General features: G+C 44.6%; 3 protein-coding genes across 7 annotated transcripts; all 3 read right to left on the reverse strand.

The window, feature by feature from the left end:
* Nucleotides 1-10: 10 nt before the first annotated feature.
* On the reverse strand, nt 11-25,570 carry LOC148135347 (histone H4). Of its 4 annotated transcripts, XM_087984777.1 has the most exons (3): nt 25,456-25,570; nt 15,374-15,455; nt 2,124-2,699 (listed from the first exon to the last, which is right to left on the reverse strand). In XM_087984777.1, exon 3 carries the CDS (start codon nt 2,616-2,618, stop codon nt 2,307-2,309), a length of 312 nt encoding a protein of 103 aa, XP_087840903.1. In that variant the 5' UTR covers nt 2,619-2,699; nt 15,374-15,455; nt 25,456-25,570; the 3' UTR covers nt 2,124-2,306. The 4 variants fall into 4 exon arrangements, 1 of the variants encoding a protein (XP_087840903.1); XR_015755182.1 differs by lacking the exons at nt 15,374-15,455; nt 25,456-25,570 and adding an exon at nt 11-425 and having other exon boundaries at nt 2,179-2,639; XR_015755180.1 differs by lacking the exons at nt 15,374-15,455; nt 25,456-25,570 and adding an exon at nt 11-469 and having other exon boundaries at nt 2,179-2,639.
* LOC148135348 (histone H3) lies at nt 476-1,951 on the reverse strand. Its single transcript, XM_087984774.1, has one exon. The coding sequence runs from the start codon at nt 1,395-1,397 to the stop codon at nt 987-989; it is 411 nt and encodes a 136-aa protein (XP_087840900.1). The 5' UTR covers nt 1,398-1,951; the 3' UTR covers nt 476-986.
* LOC148135349 (uncharacterized) lies at nt 9,290-24,072 on the reverse strand. 2 transcript variants are annotated; one of them, XR_015755179.1, is made up of 3 exons: nt 23,163-24,072; nt 15,374-15,455; nt 9,290-9,315 (listed from the first exon to the last, which is right to left on the reverse strand). XR_015755179.1 is itself a non-coding variant. In XM_087984772.1 (1 exon), the coding sequence occupies exon 1, from the start codon at nt 24,022-24,024 to the stop codon at nt 23,362-23,364; it is 663 nt and encodes a 220-aa protein (XP_087840898.1). In that variant the 5' UTR covers nt 24,025-24,072; the 3' UTR covers nt 20,995-23,361. The 2 variants fall into 2 exon arrangements, 1 of the variants encoding a protein (XP_087840898.1); XM_087984772.1 differs by lacking the exons at nt 9,290-9,315; nt 15,374-15,455 and having other exon boundaries at nt 20,995-24,072.
* Nucleotides 25,571-27,381: the final 1,811 nt, after the last annotated feature.

Here is a 27,381-nt window from a genome sequence, read left to right on the forward strand (position 1 = left end):
ACGCTTATAATCGCGAAAAGAATTTATTTTTATTTCAATACGGAGAGGCCCGTACAGTGAACCTGGTATCGGTTAATTTCTGTCTCGTTGTTGTTGGAGACTGTATTGTCACTGTGGGAGCAGGGAGACTTTATCATCAAATGCAGTTGTGACAGTTTCTGCAAATACATTATTTCTCAGCGCACGGTCATTGCCTGAGTGGTCTCAATCTTTACTTCTATGTCCAATGTGTTTAGAATGGCGCCATGAATATTCCCGAGCGGGTTTGACATTCCCACTGGTGTCACATTCCCTTGAACAGCGTGAGGAAGAGCTGAGTTGCCCCAGTGGAATATGTAGTCAGTCGATGCAGCATACAGGAAGGAGCGGGGCTGACCCTCCGCGCTTTCTCCGCTGCCAGGTCCATATACAGGCTTTTCCCCTGCCTCCAGAGAGAGAGCAGATTAAACACCAGCGAGTGAGTTCTCAGCTGTCAAGGAGGGAAGGCGGTAAAGTGAGATTGTGTGAACTATATCAACTATAACAAATCAACGCGTCCGTATCCATGCATCCCCCGATGGAAAACTCCTGCTCTCCTCGCCATGTTGGCGGGCTTTACAAGTTTGAAAATAAGCGGTTGGTCTCTTGGCGCCAAATGTTTCCCTCCCCTCGCCAGCCACCAACCTTGTTAACACCAAAGGAGACAATGAGGAGAGGGGGACTTTCCGGGAACTTCTAAAATGACACTCCATAATATAATACCATAATAAATCCTGCCCCACTGAAGATCTGATGAGTTGTAAATTCACGGCCGCTGCCAGTGAGTTTTGCCTCTTACCAACGCCCCCCACACGCACTAATCTGCCCCTATATTCTACCTGTCGGTCCAATAACGATAACAATGACCCCCGTGAATCCCCGCTCTCTCTGGATGGTTTGGTGGCTCTGAAAAGAGCCGTTGTGTCTCTCTGTTTGGGGGTGAATGGACAGGGCCGGCCAGGCTCCGTTTAGGCGCGCTCCCCGCGGATCCGGCGGGCCAGCTGGATGTCTTTGGGCATGATGGTGACCCGCTTGGCGTGGATGGCGCACAGGTTGGTGTCCTCAAACAGTCCCACCAGGTAAGCCTCGCTGGCCTCCTGCAGGGCCATCACCGCCGAGCTCTGGAAGCGCAGGTCGGTCTTGAAGTCCTGAGCGATCTCTCGCACCAGGCGCTGGAAGGGCAGTTTGCGGATCAGCAGCTCGGTGGATTTCTGGTAGCGGCGGATTTCCCGCAGAGCCACCGTGCCGGGCCTGTAGCGATGAGGTTTCTTCACTCCGCCCGTGGCCGGAGCGCTCTTGCGGGCCGCTTTGGTCGCCAGCTGCTTGCGGGGAGCTTTCCCTCCGGTGGATTTGCGCGCTGTCTGCTTGGTTCTGGCCATTCTCTCCAACTCTCTGGAATACACACACACAGGCTGCTGCTGGCAATGCTGAGGCTGCTGCAGTGCTGCCTTTTGAAGGGAATGGAGAGCCCGCCCTAGAGCTGCGATTGGATATAGACCCGTCCCTCAGCTCACTGACAAACCGCTCCGGAAGGGGCAGGAAAAGAAGCATTGGAGGCTGATTGATTCACTTGGACAATTTCAAAAAGCCCGCCGGCCGATTTCACCCTCACAAAGCCGGAGATGAAATTCAACATGAAGAAACAAAACACCATGGGGCTCCAATTAAGATAAACGTTGATACTTTATAGCAGTATTTTACACTCCAGTTAGCAGTGAGGGCGGACAGGGGGCGGGATCACTGCCTGATCTGTCTGGAACAGGCAGGAGGAAAACGCGGGCTGTATAACAGCCCGGACAAACTGAATGGGAAACGGTTGTTAATGAAGCTGTGCAACCCCGCCGCTTTAAACAAAGAGACTGAAACATGGCCCACTGTCCTTCGGCAAAGTTACCCAATCTCAGCCTTCATAAGTACATCTTTTTAAAATCAATTGCAGTGAACCTGAATATAATTGACATTGTAGCCTTCCAAATAAACCTGTCCGTATAACGTGGTGTTGTGTCAATGTTAAGAACTTACATTGAAACAGGCCGATGGAAAGATCAAAGCTCAAAAGTACTATCCCAACAAAGCATGAAATACAAATATTGCAATATATAACATTAGTGTTTGGGCAGGATTACCAATCGCGATGTGGTGTATTAAACGTGCAATAACCTGGTACAGAACAGCATCCCCTCCCTCTGTGCCCTCTCCGTCCTCAGGTCTCCGCTCTCAATGGGAAGATTTGGGGGGGCGGCTCTGAAAAGAGCCTTTGGGTTCGCTGGAAAAGGGGGGCTTTCTGCTCAGCCGCCGAATCCATAGAGAGTGCGGCCCTGGCGTTTCAGAGCGTACACCACATCCATGGCAGTGACCGTCTTGCGCTTGGCGTGCTCAGTGTAGGTGACCGCATCCCTGATCACATTCTCCAGGAAAACCTTCAGCACCCCGCGGGTCTCCTCGTAGATCAAGCCCGAGATGCGCTTGACCCCGCCACGGCGAGCCAGGCGCCGGATGGCTGGTTTGGTGATGCCCTGGATGTTATCACGGAGCACTTTCCGGTGCCGCTTCGCTCCGCCTTTTCCCAGGCCTTTGCCTCCTTTGCCTCTTCCAGACATCACGCTTCTTCACTCCAATCGCTGCTGAATGAGAGCCGAGCTGCCTCCCCTTCCTTTTTTATACAGCCCGGCCCGACCTGACTGAGAAAGAGTTGACAGAGAGTGAGAGGCGGGTCCGGAGAGGAAACGGAGTGACAGACAGAGATCAGGCAGCTCCGCCTCCAGCTAACTGCAGCCCCAACTGTATCTGGAACTAAAGCTTTTCTCCACAATGGCAGGGAACACAATGCTGGGCAGAAAACATACAGACTACAGCTTCATGTTCAAAGATAATAAAAACCAGAGCTTTTCGGAGGAGTTGGGTTACAATTAAACGCCCATGTCGCGGCCTTTCTTTAACAAAGTTAAAAATCACACACCAGCTTCTCGTCTAATACGTTTCTTTGGAAGAAAATGCTTTCAGAGAGCCGTTCCTGCCGCAGGTATCCAGGGGGGCAGGATCATAGGACATAGAATTTATCGTAAAAGATCAAAGTGTCATACAACTGATGCGATATATTGAACAAACCCAGATTACTGTTAAATCTTTAATCACTTCGAGTGGGGATATAGGTGCGATTCATTAATATGGAAATCCCAGAACTTCTTTCAAGTCACATTCCCGACATAATCTAAGGATTAATTAAGAAAATCTCAGACAATGCATTTAAAGGTGTGAGGTTAGAGTCTGGCTGGATGCTAACCTTGAGTCAGAATGGTTGTATTTCCAAAGTAGGTGTTGATAAAACGTCACGTGAACTGGCTGTCGACAAATTGTGCAGTTTGAACAAAATAGGATATATCTCCAAATTCACCCCACAGCCTTATGTGTGTCTGCATGTGTGGGAGAGACAGAGTGAGAGAGACCCTTAATATATGTGTGTGTGTGTGAGAGAGAGAGAGTGACAGTGAGAGAGAGAGAGAGACAGAGAGTGTGTGTTCTTGATCGAGTGCATGACTGTGATGGAGGATATACCTGTGAGTGCAAGGATGGGTGTGAGTGTGTGTCTGAGACAGAGCGTGTGCATGAGATAAGGTCTCTGCGAGCGTGTGTGTGTGTGTGTATGTGTGTGTGCTTGCGCTTGTATGTGAGTGAGAGAGTGTATAGTGTGCTGGGGCCACCTTAACAACAATCCAGGTATGTTCAATACTTCGCAGCAGTGTATGACACAATGATCGTTTGCCCTAAATTCTGTGTCCTAATATCCTGCCCCACGAGCTACCTGGCGAAAGAGCAGTGCTGCAAATGCTTGTATTTCCATATAAACCTGTTGGACAAGACCTGACATTGTGTGATTTTTAATTTTAATTTATTGTAGAGTGTGTGACAGGGACTGGGTGTAAATCACAGCAAGAAAGTGTCTATCGAGTTTTGCTAATCAATTAATATCTAAAATATGTCTGCACTCAGCATAGGCTGGGACAGGGACCATTTGATTTGGGCTCAGCTCTTTCCTGAGAGATGTGGGTGGCTCTGAGAAGAGCCTTTGGGTTCACACGTTTACGTGTTACACCAACTTTGCTTTTTCTGCTTTCTTTGTGACTTTCAATTTGGGCAAAGTCTTGGGTTTATTGAGAATGGCCAGTGACTTCAATTTGAGATTGCCTCCCGAGGCTGCTTTCACACCTGGGTCACTGGCACTGTGAGGCAACAGGGCAACCCAAAGAGCCACCATGCCACTGACTGGAAGAATGGTGTGAAACATGAAAGGGTTCATAAAAGATTTACAAGGATGTTGTCAGGATGGGAGGATTGGTGGTATAGGGAGAGACTGAATAGGTAGGGGCTATATTCCCTAAAACTTTGGAGACTGAGGGGTGGCCTCTTAGAGGGTTATAAAATAATGAAGGTTACTGATGAGGTAAATAGTAGGTGTCACTCCGCTAGGATGGGGCAGTTTCAAGCCTATTGGGCATATTTTAAGGGGACAGTTGAGAGTGTGGTGCTGGAAAAGCACAGCAGGTCTGGCAGCATCTGAGGAGCAGGCAAATCGACATTTCGGGCAAAAACCCTTCATCAGGAATTCGGGCTTTTGTCTCTTCGAGTTTCCTGCTCCTCAGATGCTGCCTGACCTGCTGTGCTTTTCCAGCACCGCACTCTCGACTCGAAACTCCAGCATCTGCAGTCCTCACTTTCACCATATTTTAAGGTGAGGAGAGAGAGATTCATAAAAAGACATGAGGGGCAATTTTCTTTGCACAAATGGTGGTTCGTATGTGCAATTAACTTCCTGTGGTAGTGGTGGATACAGGCACAGTTACAACATTTATAAGACAGTCAGATAAGTACATGAATAGGAAAGGTTTGGAGGGATATGCACCAGCAGTAGGCAGGTGGGACTAGTTTAGTTTGTGATTCTGGTCAGCATGGACTGGTGGACTGAAGGGTCTATTCCTGTGCTCGATGTCTTTATGGCTCCATTATGAATTGAAGTCATTTTGAACGTATCATTTTTCATTACCTGCCATGTCATTCCATGGCTGTTCACATTGTAACAGATTTCTCAGTACAGTGTGTGCATTTGGGACTCGTTTTACATCAGTCAGTTCGTGTGCACACGGTCACCATGCTTGTTTTGTCAGACTTTGGCACAGAATGTGTGTTTGGATTTCACATTATTTAACTGTTGTGTGTATGAATCGGAAAACTATTCATCAAAGGAGAATAATTCTGTCCTGATTAGTTATAAGTAACTTAATGTGTTTAATCTTCTACTTTTGGCAACTTGTCGTGTCTGTGAATGCAGTTTCCTTCTATCTCTGTATTTTTAACACTGACCTTATGTATGGTTGTTGAGATGATGTAAAAGTAAAATCTATTTGTTTACCTTGATTAGAACTACAAAAATGCCCTTTTCAAATGCAGATTTGATGGTGTCCACGAGTGTCTATTTCCAATCAGTTTCAGTCTCTCCCTCTTCAAAAATGGTGTAAATGTCAATAGGCTGTGAAGGATAAAACCTATTGGACCTGAGCTGGTGTGATTGAGAACAGAGAGAGAAAAATGTAATTCCTTGGTGGCATTTGACTCTTGATTTGAACATCTCTCTGGGAATTGACTCCAATGTGGGTCTAAAACTGAGAGAACTGCAGATGCTTTAAATCAGAAACAAAACCAGAAAGTGCTGGAAAAGCTCAGCAGGTCTGCCAGTATCTGCGGAGAGAAATCAGAGTTAACATTGTGAGCCAAGGTCTCAGAACCAAAACATTAACACTGATTTCTTTCCACAGATCCTTCCAGACCTGCTGAACTTTCCCAACAATTTCTGTTTTGGTAACATTCCTGCTGTTTGGCAGAAGCAGCTGCTCACACTTGGTTTTGTACTGAGGAAATATTACATTGCCTTGATCCTTTAATTATTTTCCTGTAAGAAGACAGAAGAGATATCTCCTCAGCGTTAGGCACGATTGCCAGTATCAAATTGAACTATGTAACATTCAGTTAGTAATCATTAGGATGTTATTCTTTAAAACTAATGATTCAAACTGAAACATGTATGTGTTTCCATTCTTGGATTGAGCTACTATGTTTTAAGGGTTCTATACCAATTCACTGAGATCCAGAAACTAACCAATACCTGTACAGCTCCATGAACAGGACCACCTGATGAAACTGTGGATATGTGCATCTAGTTACCAATCTGCTTATGTTAGTTTCTGTTATGAATACTGCATTTGAGAGAAGTTATCAATTTTACCTGTTAGTTTCTGTGAGGAATGTTAAAGTCTAGCCTATTTCCATGATATACTGTAATTTGAGGGGATAGGGTCTGGTGCATAACAGTGCATTTAGATATTGATCCGTACCTGTCAGATTCTGCTTTTGAATATGAGCGTACTTATGAAACTGTACAATTTAAACTATCTGAATATGTGAGTGTAGTTATGAATCTGTCCCTGGAAGACTTGTAAATATACTTTCATGTGCACAAAGCAGAGTGTGACAGGGACAGATTAATAACAATATTCAAATGTTCATATAACATAAACTGACAGGGACAGATTGATAAACAACATCACATATCCACATAATAGAAACTGACAGGGACTGGCTGATAAATACATTTACGTACTTAGACAGCAATCAGGCTCTGATTGTTTCATTGATGGGAATATGTGCATTTCGTTATCAATCTGTATCTGTCCCTTTCTGCCATGGGAATGTGTGAGTACAGTTATCATTCTCTCCCTGTCTGTTTCTGCTCTGTTGCCGATGTCAATGTGAGTGTAGTTATCAATCTATACCTGGTAGACTCTGCTGTGTGAATATGTAAATATAGTTATCAACATGTACCTGTCAGTTTCTGCTGGCAAAATGTGTGAATGTGGTTATCAATCTTTCCCTGTCACGCTCTCTAATGTAAATATGAGTGTATTTAACAGTCTTTTCCTGTTAATTTCTGTGTTGTGAATATGTGAATGTCGTTATCAATTGTAGCTGTCAGTTTCTGCTGCGTGAAGATGCAAATGTAGTTGTTAATCTCAAACTGTCACTTTGTACTTTGTTAATATGAGAGTCTAATTATCCATCTTCCTCTGAAATATTACTTCTTTGTGTGCATGTGGGAGTGTATTTACCAATCGGTCAAACCTTTTGACAAGGTCCCACAGAAGAGACTGATTGAGAGAGTTAAATCACATGGAATTCTGGGAAACTGGAATGCACTCCCTGGGAAGGTTGTGGAGGCCAGAAACCTTAGAACTTTAAAAAGATACTTGGATGAGCACATCAAGGATATGGGATACGTGCAGCAAATTGGGATTAGCGTACCCTCGATGGTAGTTATCATCAATGCAGACTGATATGCCGAATGGCCTTTTCTGTACTCCCTCCCTTTTCTTGACCTCTCCATTTCCATCTCCAGATGGACAATTACTATAAACCCACAGACTCTCACAATGACTGGATGACACGCCCTCCCACTCAGTATTCTGCAAAAACCCCATCCCATTCTCCCAATTCTTCCACCACCACCACATCTGCTCGGATAAGGAGTCATTCCACTCCCAAGAAGCCCAGATGTTCACCTATTTCAAACAACGTGCTTCTAAAATCACCCCTCAGCCGCTGATGCTCCAGGGAAAAAAGCCCCAGCCTATTCACTATCTCCTTATATCTCAAGCCCTCTCACCCTGGCAACATCTCTGTCAATCATTTTTGCACCCTCTCAAGATTAACAATATTCTTCTGAAAGCAGGGTGACCAGAATTTTACACAGTATTCTACAAGTGCCCTAACCTATGTCCTGTGCAGCCCAAACATGACGTCCCAACTCCAATACTCAGACCAAAGAAGGCAAACATGGCAAGCCCCTTTTTCACACACTTGTTCACCTGTGACTCCACTTCCAAGGAACAACACACATGCAATCCTCGGTCTCTTTGTTTGGCAACTCTCCTCAGGACCCTACCATTAACTGTACAAGTCCTGCCCTGTTTTGAGTAATAAGAATGTTTGTGTAATTATTGTTTTCTCTTTGTCAGTGTCTGCAATGTTAATATATAAGAGCAACTATCAATCTCCATCCGACAGTTGCTATCATGATGATATGGGAGTTCAGTAATTGATGTATAAAACGTCAGCTTCTGATGTGTGACTATGGGAGTCAAGTTCTTCATCTGTACTAGTCACTTTCTACTTTTGGGTATCAAAGTGGTTTAATTCTCTGGCAGCCAGTAATATTCCCTGTGACTCTGTTTCATTCTGTGATAGCAGTTATCAGCGTATCGAGAGTGGAGTCTTAATCTCTGCTGCATTTTGTGATTTATGAGTTTTCTCTCAAGCTTTGGGGAAGGGGTCAGCAGATGGTATCTAGTTCACAATCCCAACAATTACTGGAAACTGTTTTGCAGAACAGTTAAAGAATACAATGTACGAGCACAGATTGAATGGGAGGAATGGCCTTCATCTGTGTTGTACCAATTCGGAGTTTCTGATTCTGGTGTGAAAAGGAAAACACATCCCTCTGTATAGAATATCAGTACAAAACTACCATGTAGAAATGGACAGACCGGCTAATTAAAATACCAGGGCTTGTTGCTCAGTGTGGGATGTTTCCCTTTTCAGGGGTTCGGTACTATCACTGAGACACTTTGTTTCATTTTGTAATCAGGCATTGATAGTGTTTTTTGTGTGAGAGAGTTTTATTCTGCAACTGCCTGTCCATGCTACACGATAGTTTTTATTGTTGAACATGATTTAATGGTTGTGTCTTTGAATGGGACAACTATTTCTCAAAGATTATTTTTGTCTTGCTCAGTTACTGTTAATATCAAAACTTTCCTTTTGGATCTACTCAATAGCTACTGCATATATAGTTACTCCAGCTATGTAACAGCATGATCTATTTGTTCATCGTGATTGTTACTTTGAAAATTCCCTAACTGTGGATTTAATGCAGTTCCTGACTGCCTGTTTCCAGTGAGGATTCAGTATATCCCTTTTCAAATCTGAATGACAATGCGCTTTGAATGATGACATTTATTGCATCTGCGCTGGTCCATAGTGAGAATAGATTGTGTTTTACTCATGGATTGAATGTATATCTCTGGAAAGTGAGCTTTTTGTGAGTCTGACTCAATCCGTTCTGTAATTGCGGAAAGGACATTCCCCCAGCTCAGACAGTGGTAACATACCTGCTGCTTGGAAGGAGCAGCTGCTCACACTTGGCTTTATACCAAGGTAATATTACATTGTCTTGGGCCATTGAATATTTGCCTGGAGGAAGACACAAGATTTATCTCCTTTATATCAACATTAGCTAAGTTTGGTAATATCAAACTGATCAATGCAATATTTTGTTAATAGTTATTATGATCTTTATAAAGCCAGCAATTGGAACAGAGCAGGCTTTGGTTCCACTTTTGCCCTCAGCTGCTCCTGCTCTCTTTTTGTGAAATTATAGAACAATTTATTCAGATACAAAAATTAACCAAGACCTGTACAGCTCTATGATTGGGATGCTTACACAGTTCAAAACCAAGATCCCAATACACTAACTATTGAAGAACAACAGGCACTATTTCAAATAGTATACTTGAGACTTTTGATCCAATGACAGTCATATTTATTCTTTACAGAATTGTGACATTCATATATATTATTTTTATTTCCACAGTTGAAAGTTCATTGCCAACAAACAATGCGAAACAGAAACCAAACAATTTATTCCAATCAGTATTCAGAGGATTGCAAACTACAACAATGATATATAGTTCACAGTCCCAACAATTAGTGGAAACTAGTAATAGAAGAGATAAAGAATAGAATGTCCAACTGTAGACACAATGACCTAATTGGACTGCTTCTGTGCTCTACACAATCTGTGCTCCTGATTCTAATGATAAAGGAAATTACATCCTGTTATATAGACTATCCATATAAAAATATCATGGAGAAATGGACAGACCAACTTATTTACAAGGCTGGTCCGATACATAGTGTGGCATAGTTCCCTTCCTAAGGTTCTATGTTATCACTGAGACATTTACTTTCATTTTGGACTCGGATAATGTTGTTTTCTTTTGCATTACTCAGTCTCTCAATCAGAATATGAGTATGGATAAAGTCAGCTTTTGTCAGCTAACATTGAACATGGGATTCATTCAGTCTCTCATTATGAGTTATCAATGTGCTTCTTATTCATGGTTATTGTATTTTATATTGATGCAGTGTCATTCCAAAGTGGAATTGTCATCTTTCAGAACTGCAGAAGCTCTTTATTGTTCACACTTTTGCTATTCAGAATGTATCAGATATTATCCAATGTCATTTGTGTCAGCTCCTGACAGTGAAAGTGGATGTGTTTATATCACTGTTAATCTCTGGCACTGTACGTCTCAGTTGAATAAGTTCCACAACATTGGAGTCTTAGGGGACAATGTAGTTTATAACTGTCAGTTTATTTTGGGCATGCCGATCTCTAGACTGAATGTATGTTTTAAATTTATTATTCCTATGTTAGTCCCAGAAAAACTATATGAGAGTCTTCACGCTGTATTCAAAAATCTCTCATTATCTGTCTGAATACGGGATACTTTGTGTCTTTTCCTTTTGGTCAATTTGACATCAAATTTTATATTCTGTAGTTTTGTATGAGATCTGCACTGCTTTTCAGTTTGGGGTTCAATGCAAAAATATATATTTTAAAATACAAATTTGGGCTGAAGTGTAATTCCTCCAATCTGTAAAATGGAATTGATGCATGAGTTACATCTCCATATCTAAAACAGGATGAGATATTTGGAGGGGTAATTATACATAGCTCAAGTTACTTCTTAGGCAACTTCACTGGAACTTACTGCGTATCATGTGATAGGTTCAGTCTTTTCTAATACAGCACACAATTGGGTTAAACTTTATGGCCAAAGTGAAACACTCTATTTAAGTCATATAGGGAGTGAATGTTGATAGTCATAGTGTTAAGGGATTAGATAGAGAAGAATTTGTTAAGTGTGTACACAAGAACTTTCAGTTCAGTATGTAGATATATCTACTAGAGAAGGTGCAAAACTTGATCTACTCTTGGGAAATGAGACAGGGCAGGTGACCGAGTTGTCAGTTGGGGAGCACTTTGGAGCTAGCGACCATAATTCTATTAGTTTTAAAATAGTGTTGGAAAAGAATAGACCGGATCTAAAAGTTGAAGTTCTAAATTGGAGGAAGGCCAATTTTGATGGTATCGGGGAAGAACTTTCAAAAGCTGATTGGGGTCAGATGTTCGCCGGTAAAGGGATTGCTGGAAAGTGGGAGGTCTTCAGAAATCAGATAACGAGAATGTAGAGACAGTATATTCCTGTTATGGGGAAAGGAAAGGCTGGTGGGTGGAAGGAATGCTGGATGACTAGAGAATTTGAGGGTTTGGTTAAGAAAAAGAAGGAAACATATGTCAGGTATAGACAGAAGAGATCGAGAGAATCCTTAGAAGAGTATAAATGCAGTAGGAGTATACTCCAGAGGGAAATCAGGAGGGTAAAAAGGGGACATGAGGTACCTTTGGTAAATAGGGTTGAGGAGAATCCAAAAGGTTTTTATAAATACATTAAGGACAAAAGGGTAACTAGGGAGAGAATAGGGTACCTCAAAGATCAGCAAGGCCACCTACGTATGGTGCCGCAGGAGATGGGGGAGATACTAAACTTGTACTTTGCATCAGTGTTTACTGTGGAGAAGGAGATGGAAGATATAGAATGTGGGGAAATAGATATTACACAGGAGGAGGTGCTGGATGTCTTGAAATGCATAAAAGTGGATAAAATAGCAAGACCTGTACAGGTGTACCCTAGAACTATGTGAGAAGCTCGGCAAGTGATTGCTGGGCCTATTGCTGAGATATTTGTATCATTGATAGTCACAGGTGAGGTGTCAGAAGACTGGAGGTTGGCTCATGTGACACCATTATTTAAGAAAGGTGGTAAAGAAAAGCCAGGGAACTGTAGACCGGTGAGCCTGACATTGGTGGTTGGCATGTTGTTGGAAGGAATCCTGAGGGACAGAATTTATTTGGAAAGGCAAGGGCTGATTAGGGATAGTCAGCATGGCTTTGTGCATGGGAAATCATGTCTCATGAACTCGATTGAGTTTCTTGAAGAAATAACACAGAGGACTGATGAGGGCAGAGAGGTGGATGTGATCCATGTGGCGTTCAACAAGGTTACCCATGGGAGACTGGTTAGCAAGATTAGAGCTCATGGGATATGGGGAGCACTAGCTATTTGGATACAGAACTGGCTCAACGGTAGAAGACAGATGGTGGTGGTGGTGGTGGGTTGCTTTTCAGACTGGAGGCCTCTGACTACTGGTGTGCCACCAGGATCAGTGCTGGGTCCACTACGTTTCATCATGTATATAAATGATTTGGGTGTAAACATAGGAGATATAGTTAATAAGTTTGCAGATGACACCAAAACTGGACGTACAGTGGAGAGCGAAGAAGGTTACCTCAGATTACAATGGGATCTTGACCAGATGGGCCAATGGGCTCAGGAGTGGCAGATAGCGTTTAATTTAGATAAATGTGAAGTGCTGTGTTTTGGAAAAGCAAATCAGAGAGGACTAATACTCCTCGTGGAAAGGTGCTAGGGAGTGTTCCTGAACAAGGAAACCTTGGAGTGCAGGTTCATTGTTCCTTGAAAGTAGAGCGGCAGATAGATAGCAGAGTGAAGAAGGCATTTGATATGCTTTCGATTATTGGTCAGAGTATTGAGTATAGGAGTTGGGAGGTCATGTTGCAGCTGTGCAGGACATTGATGAGGTCACTTTCGGAATATTGCATGCAATTCTGGTCTCCTTCCTATCAGAAGGATGTTGTGAAACTTGAAAGTGTTCAGAAAAGATTTACAAAGATGTTGCCAGGGTTGGAGGTTTTGAACAAGAGGGAGAAACTGAATAAGCTGGGGCTGTTTTCCCTGGAGCATTGGAGACTGAGAGTTGACCGTATAGAGGCTTATAACACCATGAGGGGCATGGATAGGATAAATAGACAAACTCTTTTACCTGGGGTGGGCGAGTCCAGAAGTAGAGGGCATAAGTTTCGGGTGACAGGGGAAAGATATTAAAGGAACAACTTTTTCAAGCAGAGTCTGGTGCATATATGGAATGAGCTGTCAGAGGAAGCTTGTACAATTGCAGTATTTAAAAGGCATCTGGATGTGTATATGAACAGGAAGGGTTTAGAGGGATGTGGGCCAAGTGCTGGGAAATGGGACTAGATTAGGTTAGGATATGAGGTCAGCATGGAGGAAAAGGTCTGTTTGCGTGCTGTACATCTTTATGACTCTATATGTGACAGACGTTCAACAGAACAAAAAAGCTACATGGTTTGGTGAAGAAACTGGAACCTAAAATTGAGAGTTGGAGTCTAGGGCTGCTGTCTCCAGTATAAAAGCCCTGGTTATACAGGCAGAGATTGTTTTGAAAGGAACAGTTATTGTGAGATAAGAAGGACATAGATTCAAGTTTAATGCAATTTCAATCTTCCTGCATTGTGTTACTGAGCAGTTTAAACGATTCTTGAAAAGTGGGGAACCAGTTCCCAAAGTGGGAGAGAAGAGAGTTCTCAGTGCACGTATTCTTTAGTGAATGGGAAACAGCCTATGTTCTTTAGTTGTAGTGCCTACAGGATTCATGGATATGTGAACATGCAACACATCACAACAGACAAGAGTCTGTGTTGTTCATTGTAATCAAGGAGAGAAAAGCAATGGGCCTTTGTGTCTCCTATTGTGCAAAGTCTAACTGGGAATAGTAACAACAAGGGCTGGTCTTCACGATGCTATCAATTATTGCATAGTGACCTATTTTTCTGAATACTGCTGAATTGATGATCAGTATTCACTGAATTCATTTGCAATGAAGTGAACAATTCCACTGCTTGCATCTGACTGACCACAATATTCCTTATACAGGAATGAAAATTCATCAATTCCATTTTATTTGCTGATGCAGACAGGATAGTACCCTGCCTCTGTGGTGTGATAGTGTAAACCATTAGCAATATTGTTGTGCTGTTATATGGTCGGGAGGAGGAAAGCAAAAGGACTTTTATTTTTTGTCATGCAATGCAGAATATTTAAATGGTCAAGTTCAATTTATTCATCAATCAACACTGTCCAAACCTTCACAGAAAAGCTTGCCACACCTACCCATTATGGATATTTGGTTTCTTACTGCTCTGCTATGAATGGTGATTATCTGATTCCATTGATTCATCGAGAAATCTGTACCCAGATTCCTTGTTTTTTGGTAATGTATCCTAGGGAGGGTCAACAGGAATGTCAGGCTTGTAGATCTCTGTGTAGAAAAATAAAACAGACTTTAAAAGATGTACAAAAGTATAAAGAAAAAGATTTTGCTGGAATGGAAAAAGAAAAGAAAAATAACACCTGCAAGGTGAAGCAATACAGAATGACACTGTGATAAAGATGGGGCTGGCAGATTCTCTGCTGCCATGATATATTTATGGAAATGGAATGCTGATTGAAAGGGTTGCCAGCTTGGCCAATTGTTATGCTGTTATGGATTGGTTTTGCTGTTCAGTGCAGACTTAATCATTTGAAGGGCTTTCTTCTGTGTTGGAGATCTCTTGCCTCGAGATCTGAGAGTAGAAATCAGTTTGAATGGAACATTTTCTGACACTTGCAATGTTTATGGATCTTTATCACCGTTCGATATCATCGTGTGTGTGTTAGGATGTATTTGCGACTCATTGTAAATCATTCAGGATTTTATGCTTGCGGCGGGAGTGGTGAGGTGTTAGTAGTGTGTGTGTACATGCAGTAAGCCTTCTGTCCATGTCAGGAAAGAACATTTGGAATGTACATTATACAATTGTAATGTCTTTGTATGGGACAACTATTGATCAAAAGATTAATTTGGCCTCATCAGTGACTAATAATGTCAAAGTTTCCCCATATGTTTGCACTCAATCTCTACTTCATACATAGTTATTGTAACTGTGTAACAATGATCTAATCTACACTAATAAACCTTTATACCACATTTGGATTTAACGTGGTTCCTGAGTGCAGATTTTGGATTAACAGACAGTCTATCCATATTCAGATTAAAACCCATCCAATAAAGATGGGTTTTAAATGGTAAAAATTATTGGAACTGGCTATAGTGTGCATTGAGAGAGAAGAAAATGTATTTCAACAGATGTGTTTGACTCTTGGATTGAATGTATACATCTGAAAATTGAGCTCAATGTGTGTCTGATTCAATCCACTCTGTGTCTGTGGAAAGGATGTTCTCTACTCTGACAGCAGTAATATACCTGGTGTCTGGTAGAAGCAGTTGGTCACACTTGGCTTTGTACTGAGTATATATTAGATTGTCTTGGTCCAGCGAGTATGTTTCTGGAGGGAAACAGAAGATATGTTACATCTAATTCAAACTGATCAATGCTAAATTCAAGTAATATTAATTATGATTGTTTTTAAAGAAAGACCACATTGTGAACAAAGCATGGCTTGGTTCTGTTATTGCTCTGAGTTACTGCTAGTCTCTTTTTTTGTCAAAATTATTAAACAATTTCCTGAGACACCAAAACGAACTAATAGCTGTGCAGCTCCATGAATGGAATGCTTAGACAGTTCAATATGCAGCTCCCACTACACTAACTTGAAGGGAAGGATAACAGGCGTGATTTCAAATGCTGTACTTGAGACTTTTGATCTGGTGACTGCTACATTTATCCCTTAGAGGGTTGTCACAGTCAAAGTCGATTTGCTTTCTACTATTCACTGCCCAATATCAACAAACAGCGTGAAAGAGAAATCAAACAATGAATTGCCATCAGTGTTCAGAGGATTGCAAACCACAGGAATGTCCCACAGCAGCTCCTTCCCGCTCTGTCTCCCCCAGCAGCCCCCCCCCCCACACACACACACACAGCCCGAGAAAGGCCTCCCCCTTCCCCCCCAGCCCGCTCACTCCAAGTTCCGGGCCCAGTTCCTGCTCCGCTCGGCATCTCCCAACCAGCTCCCGGTTCTCCCCTCCCTCCCTTCCCCCCCGAATCAATCCGGGGGTGGGAGCCCCCTGTGTGTCCCAGGCTCCCATCCCGATGTGCTGCTGGAAGGAGCCCCTGCTGTTCCCTCCCTTCCCTGGGCTCGGAGCTCTCCATTGCGGTCTGTTTCAAACAAACCGCTTCCACTCACTGAGTAAATGCTCCTCAATGGCCGCGCGGGGGCAGGGCCTCACGCATGCGCACATCTGGACAGGAACCAAATTCAAAACCACACACCACCAGGTTCCAGTCCAACCGGTATTTGTGGGTGGACTAGCTTTCGGTGCACTGCTCCTTCGTCAGGAGACTAGTGGGGCAGGATACTGAATTTATAGCAAAAGACCAATGTATCATGCAACTGATACGACATATTGAACAAATCCATTCACTTTGGAAGGAGAAACAGGAATACAGAACAATGGGATAATGGTAAGATTCTTGGCAGCGTGGAAGAGCAGAGAGATCTCAGTGTCCTTTTGCACAGAGCCCTGAAAGTTGCCACCCAGTACTTCCCAGGAGCTGAAAAACTACGCCATGTTCTTCGTGACCTGCAACACATTGTCAATGAGGATGAGCACCTCGCCAAGACAGTCCCCACACCTCCATTGCTTGCTTTTATACAACCGCCAAACCTCAAACAGATCATTGTTGGTAGCAAGCTGCCCGGCTTTCAGGACATCTCCATACAACCCTTTCACAGTAGGCGCTGCAAGATGTGTCAGAGTATGGACATGGATACCACCTTTACACTTGGGGACACCTCCCACCATGTACATGGCAGGTACTCATGTGACTCAGCCAACATTGTCTCTCTTAGATGTTGCAGGCAAGGTTGCTCTGAGGCATGGTACATTGGGGAAACTGTGCAAAGGCTACAGCAATGGATGAATGGGCAGCTCACAAAAATCAACAGACAGGAGTGTTCCCTCCTTAAGGGGGAGGGGGAGCAACCCGAAATCGTGGTTCACATTGGCACCAATGACATAGGTAGGAGGAGGGCTGAGGATGTTAGACAGGCTTTCAGGGAGCTAGGTTGGAAGCTCAGAGTTAGAACGAACAGAGTTGTTGTCTTTGGTTTGTTACCCGTGCCACGTGATAGAGAGTCGAAGAATAGGGAGAGAGAACAGTTAAATGCGTGGCTACAGGGATGGTGCAGAGGGAGTGATTCCGGTATTTGGATAACTGGGGTTCTTTCTGGGGAAGGTGGCACCTCTATAAACAGGATGGTCTGCATCTGAACCTGAGGAGCACCAGTATCCTTGGTGGGAGGTTTGCTAGTGCTCTTGGGGGGGGGGGGGGGTTAAACTAACTTTGCAGGGGCATGGGAACCCAGACTGTAGCTTTAGGGTGCAGGACCTGGAATGTAGGGAGGTTAGGAACATGGCATCAATTTCAAAGGAGGGTGCCTGTAAACAGGAAAGTGGCTTGAAGTGTGTATACTTCAATGCAAGAAGTATATGAAATAAGGTAGGTGAACTTGCAGCGTGGGTTGGAACCTGGGACTTCGATGTTGTGGCTATTACGGAGACATGGGTAGAACAGGGACAGGATTGGCTGTTTCAGGTCCCAGGGTTTAAATGTTTTAGTAGGGTCAGAGGTGGGGGTAAAAGAGGGGGAGGTGTGGCATTGCTTGTCAAAGATAGTATTACAGGAAAGGACGATGGATGAAGACTCGCCATCTGAGGTAGTTTGGGCTGAGGTTAGGAATAGGAAAGGTGAGCTCACCCTGTTAGGAGTCTTTTACAGGCCTCCTAATAGTCCTAGAATTGTAGAAGAAAGGATTGCGAGGATGATTCAAGAGAAGAGTGAAAGTAATGGGGTGGTTGTTATGGGGGACTTTAACTTTCCTGATATTGATTGGGAAAGCTATAGCTCAAGTTCGTTAGATGGGTCAGTGTTTGCCCAATGTGTGTAGGAGGGTTTCCTGACACAACATGTAGATAGGCCAACAAGAGGTGAGGCCATACTGGATTTGGTTCTGGGTAACGAACCAGGCCAGGTGTTAGAATTAGTGGTAGGTGAGTACTTTGGGGACAGTGACCACAATTCGGTGACTTTTACTGTAGTGATGGAGAGGGATAAGTGTACACTGCAGGGCAAGAGTTATAGCTGGGGGCAGGGAAATTATGATGCGGTAAGCATGACTTAGGATGTGTGGCTTGGAAAAGTAAGCTTCAAGGCATGGGCACAATTGATATGTGGAGCTTGTTCAAGGAGCAACTGTTCACTGTCCTTGATAAGTATGTACCTGTCAGGCAGGGAGGAAAGGGTCGTGTGAGGGAGTCGTGGTTTAATAAGGAATTGGAATCCCTTGTTAAATGGAAGAGGGCGGCCTATGTAAAGATGAGGCATGAAGGTTCAATTGGGGCGATTGAGAGTTCTAAGGTAGCCAGGAAAGACCTGAAGAGAGAGCAACGAGCAGCAAGGAGGGGACATGAAAGGTCCTTAGTTGGTAGGATTAGGGAAAACCCTAAGGCTTTCTATAGGTATGTCAGGAATAAAAGAATGACTAGGGTAGGAATAGGTCCAGTCAAGGATAGTAGTGAGAAGTTGTGTGTGGATGCTGAAGAGATTGGGGAGACACTGAATGAATACTTTTTGTCAGTAGTCACTCAGGAACAGGACATTGTTGTCAATGTGAATACTGAGTCACAATTAAATAGAATGGATGGCTTTGAGGTATGTAGAGAAGAGGTGTTGGAAATTCTGGAAAGGGTGAAAATAGATAAGTCCCCTGGGCCTGATGGCATTTATCCTAGGATTCTCTGGGAAGCAAGGGAAGAGATTGCAGAGCCATTGGCCTTGATTTTTATGTCCTCGTTGTCTACAGGAGTAGTGCCAGAAGATTGGAGGCTAGCAAATGTGGTTCCCTTGTTCAAGAAGGGGAGTAGGGATAACCCTAGTTACTATAGGCCGGTGAGTCTCACTTCTGTTGTGGGCAAAGTCTTAGAGAGAATTGTCAGGGATAGAATTTATGAACATCTGGATAGGAATAATGTGATCAAGGATAGTCAGCATGGTTTTGTGAAGGGCAGGTCGTGCCTCACAAACCTTATTGAATTCTTTGAGAAGGTGACTAAGAAGGTGGACGAGGGGAAAGCGGTAGATGTGGTGTATATGGATTTTGGTAAGGTGTTTGATAAGGTTCCCCATGGTAGACTACTGCAAAAAATACGGAGGTATGGCATTGAGGGTGAGTTGGAGGTTTGGATTAGGGGTTGGCTGGCTGGAAGAAAACAGAGGGTAGTAGTTGATGGCAAAGGTGCATCTTGGAGTGCCGTCACTCGCGGTGTTCCGCAAGGATCTGTTTTGGGACCATTGCTGTTTGTCATTTTTATAAATGACCTGGAGGAGGGGTTAGAAGGTTAGGTGAGCAAGTTTGCGGATGATATGAAAGTCGGAGGAGTTGTAGACAGTGAGGAAGGATGTGGCAGGTTACAGCGGGATATAGATAAGCTGCAGAGCTGGGCAGAAAGGTGGCAAATGGAGTTCAATGTAGCTAAGTGTGAGGTGATTCACTTTGGTAAGAGTAACAAAAAGATGGGGTACTGGGCTAATGGTCGGATACTTGGTAGTGTGGATGGGCAGAGGGATCTTGGTGTCCATGTACACAGATCTTTGAAAGTTGCCACCCAGGTAAATAGTGCGGTGAAGAAGGCATATGGCGTACTGGCTTTTATTGATAGAGGAATTGAGTTCCGGAGCCCTGAGGAAATGTTGCAGTTGTATAAGACTCTGTTGCGGCCGCATCTGGAGTATTGTGTGCAGTTTTGGTCACCATACTATAGGAAGGATGTGGAGGCACTGGAACGGGTGCAGAGGAGCTTTACCAGGATGTTGCCTGGTATGGTAGGAAGATCGTATGAGGATAGGCTGAGGCACTTGGGGTTGTTTTCATTGGAAAAAGAAGGTTTAGGGGTGACTGATAGAGGTGTACAAGATGATTAGGGGTTTAGATAGGGTTGACAGTGAGAATCTTTTTCCAGGTATGGAGTCAGCTATTACGAGGAGGCATAGCTTTAAATTAAGGCGGGGTAGGTATAGGACAGATGTTAGGGGTAGGTTCTTTACTCAGCGAGTCGTGAGTTCATGGAATGCCCTGCCAGTAGCAGTGGTGGACTCTCCCTCATTATGGGTATTTAAGCGGGCATTGGATAGGCATATGGAGGATAGTAGGCTAGTGTAGGTTAGGTGGGCTTGGATCGGCGCAACATCGAGGGCCGAAGGGCCTGTACTGTGCTGTATTCTTCTATGTTCTATGTTCTAAGTTGGGGAATACTTCAGTGGTCCAGGACATTCGACCTCGGACCTTTGGGTGACCATACTCCAAGGTGCACTTTGGGACAGGCAGCAGCAAAAAGTGGCCAAGCAGAGGCTGATAGCTATGTTCCATACCCATAGGGAGGGCCCAACGGGGACTTTGGGTTCATGTCACTCTACAGGTGATCACCATTGCAATACACACACACACACACACACACAGGCACTCCGAAACACACACGGACACACGTATACACAAACAATCCCACACACCCTTACAGACACACGCACTCACACATGCATCCTCTCACAGACTTAGACCAACTCTACACTCATGCACACACATATACATTCTCTCACACAGACGCTCACAACCCCCAACCCCAGACACACACACTCCCACATACACACACACTCCCACACTCACACATGCACCCCTTCACAGACTTAGATACTCGACATTCACATATATACTCTCTCTCACACTCACAACCCCCATCCCAGACAGACAGAAAGACACACACACACAAAGACCCACATGCACACATATACATATATGGTTGTCGGTGAAATTCTACTTGCAGAGTTACATTGTACTTTGCTCAAAAACTGCATGAATTCATGTAAAACTCTGTTATCTCACTTTTTAATTAGAATCAGTCTAAACATGATGGCACAGACAGAGAATACTAGGGGCTAACACCTTCAACCTATTGTCTGGCTAACACCAATTGTTACAGTTAATCTGAGAATGTAACTTTTAAAAAACAGTTTTGTGATTTACACATGAAAGAAGTGAAACTATCATGGTATTTGAACAGATGAAAGACTCAACAAACAATCAAGGTATTTTTCAATGTATAATTTCAGTTACAACACACTGTAAACATTTGCTATAAATTCTGTGTCTTATAATTGTGTCCTCCACAGCCACCTGATGAAGGAGTGATGCTCCGAAAGCTAGTGTTTCCAATTAAGCCTGTTGGACTATTACCTGGTGTTGTGTGATTTTTAACTTTGGCCACCCAGGTCAGTACAAGTAAGAATGGTACGGTGTGTTAGCTTTTATTGGTCAAGGGATTCAATTTTGAAGCCATGAGGTCATGTTGCAGCTATCCAAAACTCTGGTGCGGCCGCATATGGTGTATTATAGGAGGACGTGGAAACATTGCAAAGTTGCAGAGGAGATTTACCATGAGGTTGCCTGGTATGGAGGAAAGATGGGAGTGGTGCTGGATAAGCACAGCAGGTTAGGCAGCATCTGAGGAGCAGGAAAATTGACATTTCAGGCAAAAGCCCTTCATCAGGAATGAGGCATGAGATAAATGGGTGGGACTAGGAAGAAGGTCGCTGAGAGGACAAGAGGTGGATGGAGGTGGGGATGAAGGTGGGAGGTCAGAGAGGAGGGCGGAGTGGATAGTTGGTTAGGAGGATTGGCAGGTAGGACAGGTCATGAGGAGAGTGCTGAGCTGGTAGGTTGGAACTGAGGTAAGATGGGGGGAGGGAAAATGAGGAAACCGGTGAAGTCCACATTGATGCCCTGGGTTTGGAGTGTTCTGAGGTGGAAGATGAGGTGTACTTGCTCCAGGTGTTGGGTGGTGAGGGAATGGCGGTGGGGGAGGCCGAGGACCTGGATGTACTCAGCAGAATGTGAGGGGGAGTGGAAATGTTCAGTCACGGGGCGGTGGGGTAGATTGGTGCGGGTGTCCTGGAGATGTTCCCTAAAGCTCTCTGTGAGAAGGCATCCAATCTCCCCAGAGATGACTTCATAGAATCAGAGAAGATTATCAGCGGATTAGATAAGGTGGACAGAGGGAGCCTTTTTCCCTTGGATGGTGATGTCGAGCAGGATGGACACATAGCTTAAAATTGAGGGGTGACAGATATAGGACAGATGTCAGAGGTAGGTTCGAGAGCAGTGTGGGTGTGGAACGTTCTGCCTGCAACAGTAGTAGACTCGCCAACCTTAAATGGCATTTAAATAGTCATTGGATAAACATATGGATGATAATGGGACATCACAGAACACACACAAACACACAGGCTGCTGTTATCAAAACTGAGGCTGCTGTGGTGAGGCCTGTTTCAGGGAATGGAGAGCCCCGCCCCCCGGGAGCTGGGATTGGATACAGCCCCATCCGTCATCCCACAGAGGAACACCTCCGGAAGGTACAGAAAAGGCAGGAAAAGATTATTGGCGGCTGATTGGTTCACTTGGAATGACGGTCTGTCAATTTCAAAAAGCCCGCCGATTTCACCCTCACAAATCCTGAAATGAAATTAAACATTAAGAAGCAAAACACTATCCGTCTGCAACTAAGATAAAAGCTTATTCTTTACAGCAGTATTTAAGACCCTGCGGAAAGCAGCGGGATCACTGCCTGACCTGTGTGGAACAGGCAGGAGGAAAGCGAGGGGTTTCTCACAGCCCAGCCAAACAACCGCCGTGAGTCAATCTAAACAACCCCGCCGGTTTAAACAGCTTCCAAACTAATACAGTGTACACCGAGAAAGTTACAGAATCGCCCTGTATCGGTCCATCTTTGTTTCACCCAGATTGGAATGGGCCCGAACACAATGTGGAATTACTGCCTGCTCTGTCTGTAAGAGACAGACCGAAAGAACACGCCATGATAATATCCGCCCCGCCCCAGAATCAAAACTGAACAAAGCATAATTCCTGGAAGGCTCAATGAAATACAAATCCTGCAATATGTCACATTGGTGTCCGGGCAGAAATACAAGTCGCGATGTGAAATAACCAGATGGAGATCAATAAACCCTCCCCATGTGATACCTTCCCCATTCTCAGGTCTGTGCTCTCACAAACCGTGGCGAGAGTGTGTGTTTGAGTAATTCAGTCGGATTAACATCTTGGGTATGTCTGCACTCGGCACAGGGACCATTTGATCCGGGCTCAGCTCTTTCCCTGAGAGATATGGGTGGCTCTGAGAAGAGCCTTTGGGTTCAGATGGTTACATGTTCCACCGACTGGTTCACTTCTTTGCTGCTTTCTTGGGCACTTTGCCCTTGGTCTTGGCTTTAACCGATTTGCTGAGGGGTTTGGGAGGCTTGGGGCTCTTGGCCTTTATCACCTTCTTCACGGGAGGCTTTTTCTTCGGCGCTGCTTTGCTCACTCGCTTTTTCTTTGGCGGGGCTGCCTTCCCGATACCTGCTTTCTTAGCTGTTGCTTTCTTAGCTGTTGGTCCCTTGCCTGTTGCTTTCTTGGCTGGGGATTTTTTCGCTGTTGCCTTCTTGCCTGGTGTTTTCTTCACGGCCGCTTTCTTGCCGCTTGCTGCTGTTCTCACCTTCTTTGCCGCTTCTGCCTTGCCTGAAGTCTGAGTGAGTTTGAAGGAGCCGGAGGCGCCCTTGCCCTTGACCTGAGTCAGGGAGCCTTTCACCAGGAACCTCCTGATACACATCTTGATCTGGGAGTTGCGCTTGTTCACATCGACCCCGCTTCTCTCCAACGCTTTCTTTATACTGAAAAGAGACATTCCGTTACGATCCTTGCACTCCCGGACAATCCCCAGAATCTGCTCGCCCAACTTGGGACCGGCTGCTTTTTTCCTGGGAGACGCCGCCTTTTTCTTTGGAGCCTTGGCTTTGGTGGGAGCGGAGGCTGGAGGAGCCGTTTCGGCGGCTGCACTGTCGCTCATGTCGAGAACTCTGTGCTGAATCTCTCTCTCTCTCTCTGGGTCAGTCTGAACTGGGTCAGCAATGAAGCTGCTGGGGGGGGGCGGCACTGAGCAACTTCAAGGCAGCGAGCGGACGGTGCAGAGACAACCTGCCGTCAGCTCCTTGCGCCTGCTGCCTCTCTGTGTTTCTCTAACTGTCTAAACTCTCCGATTCCTCTGAAATTCCGTATCTCCAGAGAGCCAGGCTCGATCGCTCCTCACCCTCAAACTGAAAGGTTTGCGACTGAAAAGGTTTCACTCGAATAGACGGCTCCGCTGTCGAGTTAAACGCATTTTGCTGCTGAACAGATCGAGCTCTCTGAGCTGAGCGCTGACATTGTCGGTACTTTTAGACTGAAATCTTGAAATCAACAAATATATTCCCTTGAATTCCACCTTTGGAGTCTAGTGGGGCAGTCGGGGGATAACTGGAATTGAAAATGTTTTTGATTTGCACAAGAGAGACTCAGAAATATCATAATATTCGCGGACACACAAACACAGTTACGTTCGACGAACAGACACGCCCTTTTCCTCCAGTCTCTCTGAGACAATATTCACATCCATACAGTCACAGGCCAGTAATATCACCAAGTGGAAGTGTGGAAGGATAGAATTTCTCCTCTCAGCCTTTCTCCGGTGTCCCGGGAGTTAGTTGTAGTTTTGTTTTGTCCCCAGTGATTGTTAAACTCTCATCAGCTCTCCTGGTTACACCCTGAGATATTTCCAGGCGGTTTGTCAAGCTGAGAACATGGAAGAGTAATCACAGGAACAGGCCCTTCAAATCCATGCTGACTCCATCAGAACCTGACTATTGTTTTCTCAAATTCTCAGCCTTCAGTCCTATCCATTGCCTCAACCCAATTTCCCAAATAATGCTGATTTGGTTCATTATCTCAATCTCACTAAACTCTGTGTTCCCCAAAATTCCCGCTGTGTTAATTATATCCCCTTTTGTGAACACAGAACAAGAGAAGATATTCAGTTGGAAAACCATTTTTGGTCCCCATTGTGGACTCCCCCCATTTTAATTCTAAGTGAACTACGTTTGTCTTCACCAACCCGTGTATTTTCCTTTCTCTCTTTACATCCCTATCATAACTTTCACTTTTTAATGGTTTCTACAACCTTACTCTTTTACTCCTTTGCTCTTCAGTAATCAATGCCTTTTTATCATTCTTTGTTGAATGTTAAGCTGTTCCCAGGCCTCACGTCTGTCGGGGTTATTTCCTTCACAATTTGGAGGCCTTTTCTTTGAATCAAAACTACCTCAAATGGCCCTTGTAATCTATAGGTTTGTAATTTGTAAACACCTTCAAACTCATGACGACTTCTGTCTAAAAAAGGATAAGGGAGGCTGATGGAGGGGAACACCACCTTCATATCAGACAAGTTCACCTCCAAGGCACTCACCATCCTGACTTGGAAATGTATTCCTTCTCCTTTACTGTCACTGGATCAAGAGCCTGGCACTCCCGGCTAGGTGGGGGTCTATCGTTACGGGACTCCCTTCCCCACCAAGTTTCTGCCTGTGGCATGCTACACGCCTCCTCCACCACCAAACCCTCACCAGCCAATGCCTGGAGGAAGAAGGCCTCATCTTCACCTTGATAGCCTCCAAACACGCGGGATTAAAGTGGATTTCAAAATTTTCCTCATTTCCCCTCACCCCCATCTCATTCCAGGTCCAACCTTCCAACTAGGCACCGCCCTTTTGATCTGTCCTACCTGTCCATCCTCTTTCCCACCTACCCATTCCACCCTCCTCACCTTCACCCCAACTTCATCTACCTATCACATTCTCGGGTACCTTCCCCCCCCAACCCCACCTGCCTCCCAATTATCTCTCCCCCTCCTCGGACCACCCCCTCATTCCTGATGAAGAGCTTCTGCTCAAAACATTGATTCTCTTGCTCCTTAGATGCTGCCTGAATGGCTGTGTTTGACAGTTCCACACTCTCTGACACTAAAGTCAGTCAGCTGCTATAAACTGGCATTTGCATCCAGTCGCAGACTTGATATTACACACCTCTAGTCCAGGTAGGGCTTTAGCCCGGCCTCCTGACCCGAGATTCAGAAACTACAACTGCGACACCAGACACCCTGCAACATTGGTGCTGGGTCCACTGCTTTTCATTATTTCTATAAATCATTTGGATGTGAACACAGAAGATATAGATAGTTAGTTTGCAGATGACATCAAAATTGGAGTTGTCGTGGACAACGAAGAAGGTTAACTCAGAGTACAACGGGATCTTGTCCAGATGGGCCAATGGGCTGAGGACTGGCAGATGGAGTTGAATTTAGATAAATGTGAAATGCTACATTTGGAATGGCGTATCAGGACAGGACCTATACACGTAATGGCATGGTCCTTGGGAGCGTTGCTGAGCAAAGAGACCTTGGAGTGCAGGTTCATAGTTTCTTGAAAGTCGAGTTGCAGGTAGATAGAACAGTAAATGAGGCATTTCGTACGCTTTGCTTTGTTGGTAAAGGCTTTGATTTGGAGAAGTTGGGAATTCATGCAGTGGCTGTAAGGGACATTGGTTAGGTCACTTTGGGAATAGTGTGTGCATTTCCGGTCTCCCTCCTGTCACAGGATGTTGTGAAACTTGAAAGGGTTCAGAAAAGACTTGCAAGGATGTTGCCATGGTTAGAGGAGTGGAGCTACAGGGAGAGGCTGGGATTGTTTTCCCTGGAATGTTGGAGGACCGTATCGAGCTTTTATAAAATTATGAGGGCATGGATATAATAAACAGACAATGTCTTTTTCCCTGGGGTGGGGGAGTCCAGAACCAGAGTACAAAGATTTATGGTGAGAGGGGTAAAGTTTAAAAGGGACCTAAGCGGTAGTCTTTTTTACGCAGAGGGTGGTTGCATGTAAGGAATGAGCTGCCAGAGGATGTGGTGGAGGCTGGTACGTTTACAACAGTGAAAAGGTATCAGGATGGCTGTATGAATAGGAAGGGTTTATAGGGTAATGGGGAAAGTGCTGGCAAATGGGACTGCATGAGGTGATGATAACTGCTCGGCACGGCCGAGTTGGACCGAAGGGTCTGTTTCCGTGCTGTACATCTCTCTGACTCTTTTAGCTGCATTTGTGAATATCTCCCATTTATTCTAACTCTCTGCATGACACTTTCGACAAAGCGTTAATACTCATGGGAAGAAGTTCGGCAGGAATTTAATACGCAGACATGATGTTATCGAATGGTAGCCCACATTAGATGGGTCGAATGGCCGTCAGCTTGTCCACTCCCTGATCGGATTGCAATGAAGCCGCGAGGAGGTGGGAGGGGGGAGGAGTTATGAACGTGACCGGGGAAGGAGCTCCATTGG

The sequence above is a fragment of the Chiloscyllium plagiosum genome, unplaced genomic scaffold, assembly GCF_037043375.1.
Source record: "Chiloscyllium plagiosum isolate Xiang-an unplaced genomic scaffold, Cpla_swu_hap1 HiC_scaffold_49, whole genome shotgun sequence".
NCBI classification, from domain to species: Eukaryota; Metazoa; Chordata; class Chondrichthyes; order Orectolobiformes; family Hemiscylliidae; genus Chiloscyllium; species Chiloscyllium plagiosum.